At 36.8% G+C, this 12377-nt stretch overlaps 1 protein-coding gene across 1 annotated transcript in view; it reads right to left on the reverse strand.

The window, feature by feature from the left end:
- LOC121384699 (TNF receptor-associated factor 2-like) overlaps positions 1–12297 on the reverse strand; it is a 29497-nt gene extending 17200 nt beyond the window's left edge. The window contains exons 1-2 of the mRNA XM_041515189.1: positions 12213–12297; positions 2069–2237 (exon numbers count right to left, since the gene is read on the reverse strand). Of these exons, the coding sequence (XP_041371123.1) occupies positions 2069–2211 (143 nt within the window). The 5' untranslated portion in view covers positions 2212–2237; positions 12213–12297. The remainder of the gene's footprint in view (positions 1–2068; positions 2238–12212) is intronic.
- Positions 12298–12377: the final 80 nt, after the last annotated feature.

A 12377-nucleotide genomic window follows, 5' to 3' on the forward strand; every position in this document is an offset into this window, starting at 1 on the left:
ATCGTATGTCATTAACTAGTTATTATCTTTATCCCGCAGACCATAAAAATTAAATTAAAATAAAGTTTGTTTTTTATTTAACGACGCCGCTAGAGCACATTGATTTACCATAAAAATAAAGAGGAAAAGCTATTACTTTTGTTATTTGAGCTACTACATGTATGTATGATGACCTAGAGGTCAAATGAGCAATTTTGTCATGTAGCTATTAATGCGTGACGTCAAAAGTCATATCCTGCTACTATGACTTTGCTTTATTCATCATCATAACCTGTCAATAGAAACAGTGGTTACAAGATAGAAATTCATATCAAGGTGTACGCATACATGTGGAACTAACTATATTTAAGTAATAGATGCTGTTTCGAAAGTCTATATTAAAACCAAAAGCCCATATTAAAACCAAAAGACCATATTTTTCTGGAGTTGGCATTTAGAGAATAACTAACGAGCTATGAGGAAATACCAATTATCTGTCCCGAGTGAATGACTGTTGCAAACCCGAGCGTCTGGTCAGTTGGTTTTTTCTCTTTATTACTCAGGCGCGGATGCAGGATTTCTGAAAGGGGAGTTTGTATCCAAATGTGATGACTGATCTCTCCTTTTACACAGAACAGGTAATATAATCATGTTTCCCCTTAAAGGTTATGGTCGATTTTCAAAAAAGGGGGGGGGGGAGAGGGGGGTCCAGATCCACGAAACCCCCCTGGATCCATTACTGTCACCCATTATCACTTTTAACTGGTTTTTAGTATAAAAATTCCTTAGCTATTTACAACAATTCCACCACGCCACTTTTGGCAATTTACCTTTATTTTTAAAATGCCAGCAGCAAAATAGTTCCTGCTTTCTTACAGTGAAGGTAACACTTTCTCCAGTGATGATAACACATTTTAGAGTGAAATAGTGAAATTTTCACTCTAAAATGTGTTATCATCACTGAGTGACTGATAACACTTTTAGTTCACTGATATTTTAAGATATTTCACTAAACGTTATATAACAAATGTAAGTAGAGGACATGTATTTCATAGAAATTGTTGATATGTGGTTACTGTAATTAAAGAAATATTTTATTAGCCAAAGACTCTATGTTGTAGCCACTTAGTAAAACAATTAGCAACTGGCTATAATCTGGGAATGAACACGGTTTTGCCTGCTATCTATGGCATAAAAACAGAAACATTCTCCATTCAACTAAAGCAATTTTGCAGGGTTTCTAGATTATGGTAGCCCCACTCCCATGGCCAGTGATATTCAATGTTGGGCTAGTAAATAACTACTATCGCCATGCCAGACAGGGCTTCTAGATTATGGTAGCCCCACTCCCATGGCCAGTGATATTCAATGTTGGGCTAGTAAATAACTACTATCGCCATGCCAGACAGGGCTTCTAGATTATGGTAGCCCCACTCCCATGGCCAGTGATATTCAATGTTGGGCTAGTAAATAACTACTATTGCCATGCCCGACGGCTAGTGAATTTTTTTTGTCAATGTTGCAGTGAAGTCTATTTTGTAAATATGAATATCCTGGCCCCCAGTGTTAGTGTTTTTAAGCTATATCTCTCTCTTTAGGTGACATATCCGATTTTTACTAATATTTAGTAAAATTGTTATAACTTAAAAGTAAAGTAGGGCTAGTGAATTTTTAATTATGACTAGTATATTTTTAAAATCAATGATTCAATGGCTAGTGGATTTTATAAAAATTCAGAAGCCCTGAATTTTGTTTTTATTCAATGGCAAAACACTGAAGCGGTAAAGCACCTGACTACGGCAATTAAGTGTGGTTGGTGCCGTTGTAAAATTTGAGCCCCATAGATACTCTCCCTCTTCACAGCACCAACCCCTCAAATTAAGAAAATGTCTACGACTATAAAAAAAAAACATGCCGTGGAAATAAATTTGAATATAGACCACAGCAAAAAGAAGTGCTGTGAATAATTAAAAACTCCACGCCTTTGAAAAATTGACAATCACAGCTACAGTATCTTTGCATGCATACACATACAAAGCAGTAAAACTGAGGGACGTTGATCATAGGTAGGAATGGGAAATCCACTTACCCAATAGTTTTCTTCACACACTCTTTACAAAAGCGATGTCCACAAAAACTTTGCAGTGGGTCCCGGAGGATTTTCTTGCAGAGTCCGCAAATAAACTTGTTGTCGAAACCAGATTCAAAGATGGCAGTAGGATATCCTTCCATTGTTACAGTATCTCTGTTCCTTGTATCTAAAAATAACCTATAATTTGTTCACAATATCCTGTAATAATAACCGTATTAATACATACAGGTACAGTACAGGATATAGTAAATACTAGATAATAATTACGACAAATTTTATGGTTTTTTCCTACTGGAATAAAAAAAAAAAATGTTTTATACACTACTGCAATGGTTCTGATTTTTCCTCCAGGGTTTTATTTCTAAAATTTGACTTGACATCCATGGCATTGACTTTGGGAATTTTTGTTGCGTTTTACAAACAGAAGAGGGATTTTTCATCTCATTAAACCAAGTTAGATTTTAAAAGAGTAATATTATACGTATACATGTACTTGTTTATTCAAATTAATATATCTATTTTGCATTATGAAATGTTATATGTGAGGGAAGGTGTGTTTGTCAAGTGTTACGTATCGATTTCAAACTATATCTATATATAGTAATTAACAAAAGGAATATCTACATTCAGATTGGGAATTGTTTTAGTCCGAAATTGGGAATAAAACATGACACAGCATTTTGTGAATGGTGGGAAATGATGCCAATTATCGGAAGTCTAGAAATATGGGTGATAAAACCCTGTGCCATTTGATAATGATAATCACTCTCACTCCCAATGCATAACCCGTCCAAGACAATTTCAAGGAGAGTAATTTTTAGCTCCCTTTTTAAAGTTATAGTAACAGGGGAAGGGCTGGAGGTAGCTCAGTGGAACAATGAATGAATGAATGAATGTTTAACGACACCCCAGCACGAAAAATACATCGGCTATTGGGTGTCAAACTATGGTAATGCAAATAAATAAAGTGATCATCAACATCAATATAAAAATTCAAGACTTAAACAAAAACAGTGTAAAGAACTGCAAAAACACAAATATCACAGAATTTTACGGATACTGAATTTTACTCAAAATTTCAATTTTGTGCTGTATTGGCAATTCTCAAAGAGAATGTTACACCCCTGCACCACGGTGAGGTTACAACACACGCAGGGGCAGTGGAACAAAGAAAGAAATGTTTTATTTAATGACACACTCAACACATTTTATTTACGGTTATATGGCGTCAGACATATGGTTAAGGACCACACAGATTTTGAGAGGAAACCTGCTGTCACCACATAGGCTACTCTTTTTACGACAGGCAACAAGGGATCTTTTATTTGCTCTTCCCACAGGCAGGATAGCACAAACCATGGCCTTTGTTGAACCAGTTACGGATCACTGGTCGGTGCAAGTGCAAGTGGTTTACACCTACCCATTGAGCCTTGCGGAGCACTCACTCAGGGTTTGGAGTCGGTATTTGCATTAAAAATCCCATGCCTCGACTGGGATCTGAACCCAGTACCTACCAGCCTGTAGACCAATGGCCTAACCACGATGCCACCGAGACCGGTCTTTATATTAGCTAACTCTAGCCACTTGAAATATTTTCAGACTTGTTTATAATAGCAGATGTTAGCTGACGAGGATAGTATACATTATTTCAAGTCACATAGCTGTCGGACTACCTTTAGTAAGGGGTGGAATGTAGCCCAGTCGTAAAGCTTTCGCTTGATGCATGGTCGGTGTAGGATCAATCCCCGTCGGTGGGCTCATTGGGCTATTTGTCATTCCAGCCAGTGCACCATGACTGGTATATCAAAGGCCATGGTATGTGCTATCCTGTCTGTGGGATGGTGCATATAAAAGATCCCTTGCTGCTAATCGAAAAAGAGTAGCCCATGAAGTGGTGACAGCAGGTTTTCTCTCTCAATATCTGTGTGGTCCTTAACCATATATCTGACGCCATATATCCGTAATTAAAATGGGTTTGGAGTCGGTATCTGGATTAAAAATCCCATGCCTCGACTGGGATCCGAACCCAGTACCTACCAGCCTGTAGACCGATGGCTAACCACGACGTCACCGAGGCCGGTCTCAGTGGAACAGTGCTTGCCTGATGCGCAATCCATCTAAGGTCGATGACAGTCACTTTTCTCACCCTTGTTTTGTCTTCATACACAATAAATATAGCATATCTCACTGTAATTTCACTTGAAATCCATATTTTGTAAAAGGTACAATCTTTTAATCACAAGATTTTCTTCAAACACATCCAGGTGCATTACTAATGTTCAAACAAAAAAAATTCAATAGCAATTTTGCAATGGAATTTTTCCTGCCTTCTGAAAACGGAAACGTCATGTACCCAGTTTAGTGTTACTGTAAGGAGATGTAAAGTTAACGTCATTGGAATACCGACGTCATTCAAAATAAAAATTAGCTGTATTATTACAATGCTTCACCACATTAAAATAAAAACTGGTCTAGCCTTGGCGATTCTGTTTACAAGTCAGTATGTTTCTACTATTCATAATTCTGGACAAAACATTAAGTTTAAATATTAAAAGATGAAAGAAATAAAATGTACCTTTTGTTAAATATATCTTATAAAAAATTACCATTGAATATTTTTATTTATTGTGCATGAAGACAAAACAAGGGTGCGAAAAGTGACTGTCCCATTGATGGGTCCATTTGGCTATTTCTTGTTCCAGTCAGTGGTATATCAAAGGCTGTGGTATGTGCTATCCTGTCTGTGGGATGGTGCATATAAAAGATTCCTTGCTGCTAATAAAAAAAAGAGTAGCCCATTAAGTAGCGACAGCGGGTTTCCTCTCTAACTATCTGTGTGGTCCTTAACCATATGTCCGAGGGCATATAACTGTAAATAAAATGTGTTGAGTGCATTGTTAAATAAAACATTTCCTTCCTTATCGTAACACTACTAGGAGTACAATGTGAATATACTGTATAGGGTTTCAATATGGCAGAGATGGGGCGATAAGTACTTCACAAAAGTAATTAATTATGATTATGATTACTATTTCACGATTACAATTATTATGATTACAAAAACATTGAAAGTAATCAATTACGATTGCGAATACATTGTCCAGTAATCATGATTACAATAAAATACTTAAAATAGTAAAATGTTGTTACCAACATGAAATTATTCACTTTATTCCATAACCATACCAATTTCATTCATTAAAAGAAATAATCAATAATGTTTTATTATTTATTAAATGATTTCAAAAATTCATGAACGTATGTATACTGCAGGGAGGGAAACAGTTTCCAAAACCAGATTTATTATTCTTAAATTTGGATTATTGACGAAAAGGAACATGTATATCCATAACCAAAGGTATGATTATTGTACCACACACTCACAGCTCCAGAGATGAAGATGCACGTGACAGCCTGCTCTGTCAATCTTCCCCCAAACTCTGGGGGCAATGATCCAAAACCTGGAAGAATTTGCTGGAAGTTCCGTGCATCTTACACCGGAGACAGGGCATTTGCCACTTTGGTGTTCAGCACCCAAGCCAATCCAGCAACCAAGAGGAGAAGGAGACAGAGAAGGAAGAGCACAGGGGGAGACCAAAGCCAGTGGCTACTCCACTGGTATCGGTCCCTTTGTCGCTGAGGACTCCATCCCCACCACACAGACCTACGACCCAACATAACATTGAAGTGGACCCGCCAGCCAGCCCTGAATCTACTGAGCACCCACGGTTTGACACCCCCAGCAGCCAGCCCTTATATGGGCCAATATTTATGGCGATGGAAGGGACTGAACCAGAGGCTGCACCGCCCAGCATTGCGGGATACCGGTCAGTCATGCCACTAGACAAGGGGACAGCTGTGGTGGATCCAGAAAATCCATTTGGGGGGGGGGGGGGGGGCCAATGACATGAGGCGGAGGTTTGGAGGGAATCGTAAAAAAAAATTAAAAATTAATATATAATGAAATTATAACTGTCAAAAAAATTAGGGGTGCGGGGGGAGGGGAGGCGGGCCTCTGCCCCCCCACTAGATCTGCCTCTGGACAGTAGCAGTAGAGTGCTAGGTCAAACAGACAGGGACTAAGCCCTTATGTGTATACAGCCCAACACTGGAGCAGCTGCCAACCATGTTGACCAGAGGGGTGTTTCTGCATCAGTATGATCAACACCGAGGCAGCTTCCATACCAACACCGTGGAATACCGTACCGGAGAGACTGAAGCACTATGTTGATAATGGAACATATGACGGTATCTACAAGCAGGCATACGTAGGAGAAGGCACCATACACTGTCAAACACACGACATGCTGCGCAGGGTGTTCACGCAGAACTACGGGGACATTGTCAGCAAGTATCAATGGGAGCTGTGTCACTTTGCCAGCTTTGATGCCAGAACACACACCCCAGCCCTTTTTAGGGCTATTCCTAGGTTCGTATAGCGTTGGTACATTTAGGTTTAAATTTTAAAAATCTGACAAACTTTAACTTTTGGCTGAACCAAAAAATTGGCTTAATTCTCCTACTGAGAACTTTTTAAAATTACCACCGCCTCTTTCGCCTTGTTTATCTCAGCCACAACAAAACAAACCGGTCTTTAATGCTCCTTAAGTGCAAAAGTCATAAGCAAGAATCCCCCTTCCCCTCTCCCCTATCAATGCATAATATAATAATATATATATATATATATTTATTTATTTATTTATTTTTTTATTGAACTAAGCTATAATTAATATAAATTTAGAAACTGTCTGTCACTATTATTTTTTTGTTTTGTATTGTTTATAGAATGTATACCATCCAATACCATCCACAAATTAAAATAAATGAAATATTTTTTTCTAAATCTATAAATGAAGAAATAATGAAAGAACGAAAAAAAAAAAAAAAAAACTGTAAGTAGGTAATTAAATAAACTGATATCTGCAAACATATACATGTATATGTGAACAAGTTGCTCATTGCATTTAATTTTTGACATTTTAAAAAGGACTATTATTAATCGATTGGTTTTATTAACAAGTTTTTGCAGTCATGCTTTCATTAAACTACACATGTATACCTACATGTATACATACACCAAGTAAACAGTTTGCTTTGTGCCATATTAAAGGATCCAATTGTATTGGTGAAAATTACAAGTATCTTGGTCTAGGTGTGTTTATTTTGATATCAATAGAAGTGCCACGTTTCATAGAACACGATGTCCAAAATCAATTAAAATCAGCTTTCGCAAATTTTTATCAGAAGTGTTTATATTTTAAGCTATTTTAAGGAAAAAATAAACAAAAGGTTCATCTTGATGGACTACTTTCAACTGGGTGTTTGCTTAATTAGTTCCGTTATTTGTGGTTGTGTCTGTAACAGTGTGCATGAGGATATGACTGCCCATTAGTTACTCATGGTATAAAACTTGATACGACTGGTTGCCTACCAGTCTGCAGTCACGACAAGAGGGTGGGAAGTACTCCAGTGGTAAAGCGCTCGCTTGACGCACTGTTGATTTAGGATCGATCCCCATCGGTGGGGCCATTGGCCATTCACACATGTATAAAATATAGGCCTACCTCTGTTATTTTGTTAAAATAATTATGATGTATTGAGTTATCACTGACTAAAGTTTCTTAACAAATTGATTTAAATATTATTTAAATATTCATAATATGTGCTATTGTTCCTCATCCTATACATACATTGTATTACATGTATATTGATGTTGTTTGTATGAATGTATGTATAATAGCATGTATAGATTAGAGAGGGCCTCATGGGAGACCAGACACCGTATACTGAACGTGTTTACCCTCTAAAAATAAAGAATTTTATTGTTATTATTATTATTGGGCTATTTCTTGTTCTAGTCAGTGCACCATGACTGGTATTTCAAAGGCTGTGGTATGTGCTATCCTGTTTGTGGGATGGTGCATATAAAAAATCCCTTGCTACTAATGAACAAAATTACCAAATGTTTGACATCCAATAGCCAATAATGAATAAATCAATGTGCTCTATTGGTGTCGTTAAACAAAACAAACCTTTTTTTTCGTAACGACTAAGAAAAGAAAAGATATCTTATCACAGTACCCTTGGTGGACTTCCACACCTGAGCCAAAACGAGGTAGTGTCACGTGCTTCTTAGTTGAGAATTCAGACCCGTCATAATGCAGTACATGCATTGAAAAGAATGCAAATTTGTGGGGGGATTTTCAATCATTTTGGTGGGGTTTTTTACAGTAATGAATTAGACACAAAATTGGGGAAGGGTGCAGCACTTCTATTTATTGCTAACACTAGCACCAATCTAACAAAAGTATTGCCAATTCTTTACCATGACATTCAAGCTACATATAATGCCACAGTGCTGTCCGGTGTATCGGCGCACCTAAGCATTCAAAGACCATTTTCTATGTGAACACTGTGAAATACTTAATAAAATGTGTCTCTCGCCAATGAAGCAGTGCATAATCTGAAATACGCTACAATTTGTTTTATGTCTCTAGTAAATAAACATTTTAAAATTGTACATAAATGTAAACACCCCCTTGTATCCAAAACAATTTGCATGTCCGGTGATTCGGCGCAGTAGATGTGGATCGGTGACCCTGCTATTTATAAACCACCTATTACCTCACTTTGTAGCCCATAAACGCTACACTATTGTCCCAGGATTATTTTAGTACTTTTTTGTTTTATCTTGTTAAAAACATATTACTATGAAAATGAACGATCACACATGGCCCATCTTGTGATCAGTTTCGGAATCGTTTTCTTGAGTGGCACAGTACTGCAGATGCATACATGTCCATTGTCGTGCATGGCTAAGATGCCTACATGGATTTTTTTCTTGGGTAGATTGTGTACACACGTGGATGTTATTTCGCTTTTATTATTTTATTTTTGGGGGATAACAATGTGACAATTGTGAACTGGAATGACTGTTAATTAAAGTGTAAAACTTTTGTTTTGTTTGCATTTGTCTGTGTTTTCTTTTTCAGTTTAAATCAAAATAACTGAACAAAACAATTATACCGTTTACTATAATTTTTAAAATGCAGGAAAGGTTTTTTTTAGACTGGTTTTAACATTCTTAATATCAATAAGGCTGACCTACTTCGCGTTTGTATACACGAAAGCAGGTGAATGATTTATTTTGAAATCATAAGTATTGATAATTCTATAAAAAAAATATTGCACTCGTAACAATATCGTCAACGTTCCTAACTGCGTTATGCTTCAAATTCCATTCATTTTGTTTTCTCATCAACATCCGATTTGTTGTCATTGGCATATCATTCATTTATGAGGTTTTTCTTCATAGTTCAGGAACATTTTCATAAACAATAAAGTTCAGAAAAGTAAGTATCTAAATAGAAAACTTTACAAACCCCTAAAACCATTAATTTTACTAAGTCGTTTTTGTTTATTCCTTAAAATTACCGATATCGGGTCCACATGACTCGTAGAAATTGACTTAAAATGGAGAACAATGAATTAACATTCGGTGCGTGTCACATGACCTCACACGTGCCAGATCAACAAGGCCAAAGCATTTAATTTTTACGATTTTTAAGACCCCTGTTCAGTGTTTGAGATTAAAAAATTGGGGTAGTATCCCAGTTAGATACTAACATTTCAAAATCTGGTATCCCTCCTGAGAATTTAGTATCCCACTAAAATGAAATACATAAATAACATCGTAGCAAACTTGGACGGCAATTGACATTGTGGAATTCATGAAATTCACAATCAAACGGAATCGGCAAAAAAAAATTGCTGGATTTATTTTTGAGTAATACTGACATAAATGAATATGTAGCAATCTACAAGTGTTTCTGACATTACTAATGGTAAACCTACCTGTGTCAATTTTCTGCAGATGTGGAATCAATATCCCAAATAAAATTTGAAGGGGGGAAACATCCAACAAACACAATAGCGACTTAGCAGTTCTCAGTCTATTGCTACGTCGCTATTTCTCCAGTGTAGCATTAGACTGGGTACGAGTTGGGGGAGATATTGTTATGACATAGCATTAGACTGGGTACGAGCTCGAAAATACTGTTAGTAGTGTTACTTAACTTCACCAGTAAATGACGACTTTCATTGTTTCAGCGAAAAATAAAAATGCAGGATTAATAAAACAAAAAACATTATATGGTATCCCGGTGGGATACTGGGTTCTTGAAGTCTGGTATCCAAAATTAAATTCTGGTAGTTAATCTCGTACACTGCTGTTGTTAGAATTTGTTATCAATTATTACATTCAATCTGAAAAAGGTATGCTACATTTTTGTGCCTCTATTGTAGTGAATAGTATTCATAATCCATTCATAATAATTGTAAATAATTTTGAGTGTATAAATTGTGTTAATTATGAATCAATTCATTGAAAAAGTGATATTTTACAAACTATTCACTGGTATAAACGTAATGCCTATCAGTATCGACATCAAGTTTTAGCAATGTGTGTCGATAAAAATGCTGACCAGACCAGAACGCTTGACAAATTGAATTTTTCCTTTTAAAAAAATATTAAACTAAGTGTTTGTCAACTGTGCATAGTTAAGAAACATATATTTTTTCAGGTAGTGGCCTTAAAAATTAAAAATGACGAACCGCACATGCGTGTTATAATACATTTTTGCAAATGAATGCACCTGAACGCAGTTAGAAACATAACAACACTTTTTCCTGTTTACCGGAAGGTGTTACACTTTTGTTTACTAGATGATTTGTTTTACATCCACATTGTTAATTTTTTTATGTTAACTGATTGCAATCTATTTTGTTTCAGGTATCGTTGCTGAAAAATGTAGAATAATATTTCTGTAAATATCGTATTCGTGTTTTTGTCGTTAGGTGAACGCAGTTTGGGACATTGATGGTAAATATGTAGCCCGAGTACTCTGACTGTAAGAGAGCTAGACGGACATTTGGACATAAACACGCTCTCATTACAGTCAGAGACCAACCTATGTCTTTTTTTGGCAATTCCTGACTACCAAACGGTAGGCAACGAGTCCCGCTCTAATACCACAACAATCCTATGTTTGACGTCAAATATCTTTACATCAATCATTTTCGAGTTAAGTGATACAAAAAAATCCACATATTAATCACTAATACACATACTACAGAAAAAACCCTGACAGCACCCACATTCAGCTACGCTTCGTGACACTCCGTCGCAACAATTACAAAGCTCGGCGATCTATTTCGAGACTGGGCGATTCCGCCTTGTGCAGCAGTTACAGGGGTCGTCTCATAAGAGGAGGCAGTACGTAGCACATACTTTTGCCGTATCCTGTCGATAACACCCCAAATGTATCCTTCAAATTCAAAATGGAATCAATAATGTGTAATTGTTTTGGTTTAATGACGTAATGAAATCCAAATTCATCCAAAACGGCATTAGCCAACTCTTCCATGTTGTAACTTCGCTTGATATGAGATGGCCCCTGTAACTGCTGCACAAGGCGGAATCGCCCAGTGCACGATCACGTGGTCTACGTCTCGAAATAGATCGCCGAGCTTTGCAATTGTTGCGACGGAGTGTCACGAAGCGTAGCTGAATGTGGGTGCTGTCGGGTTTCTTTTTGTAGTAAGTGTATTAGTGATTAATATGTGGATTTTTTTGTATCACTTAACTCGAAAATGATTGATGTAAAGGTATTTGACATCAAACATAGGATTGTTGTGGTATTAGAGCGGGACTCGTTGCCTACCGTTTGGTAGTCAGGAATTGCCAAAAAAAGACATAGGTTGGTCTCTGACTGTAATGAGAGCGTGTTTATGTCCAAATGTCCGTCTAGCTCTCTTACAGTCAGAGTACTGGGGCTAGTAAATATGTTGATACTTGATTAAACATTGAAAATGGAATTGAACTTTAATTTGTTAAAAACACTGACAACATGACAACTTCCTAAGCATACTTGAGCAAAATACCAAGTGCGCCAAATCATCGGACGCGCCGATACACCGGACACGGTTGTCTAATAATATTAATATTATAGGCCTTCTGTGACACAATCATGACAATGACGCACTCAGTCTGAGCCTACTATGAGTAGCCCACAGTGGCTGTACTGGTTAGGTTTAAATTCTTTTTTCTCTCTTTCTTAATAACAAATGACACTGAACTTACTGAATTTTTCAAATTACCGACGCCCTATCAAGCTGAATCAAACTTGATTATGTTTCTGAAACGCCTGGGAAAATGAGAAATCCCCGTCTATAAATAAAATTTAGTAACGGTGTCAAATTTAAATACTCCCCATGATTTAACCATACTGGAAGTTATAATGTTTCA

This window comes from Gigantopelta aegis, chromosome 10 (genome assembly GCF_016097555.1).
Source record: "Gigantopelta aegis isolate Gae_Host chromosome 10, Gae_host_genome, whole genome shotgun sequence".
Taxonomy (NCBI): Eukaryota; Metazoa; Mollusca; class Gastropoda; order Neomphalida; family Peltospiridae; genus Gigantopelta; species Gigantopelta aegis.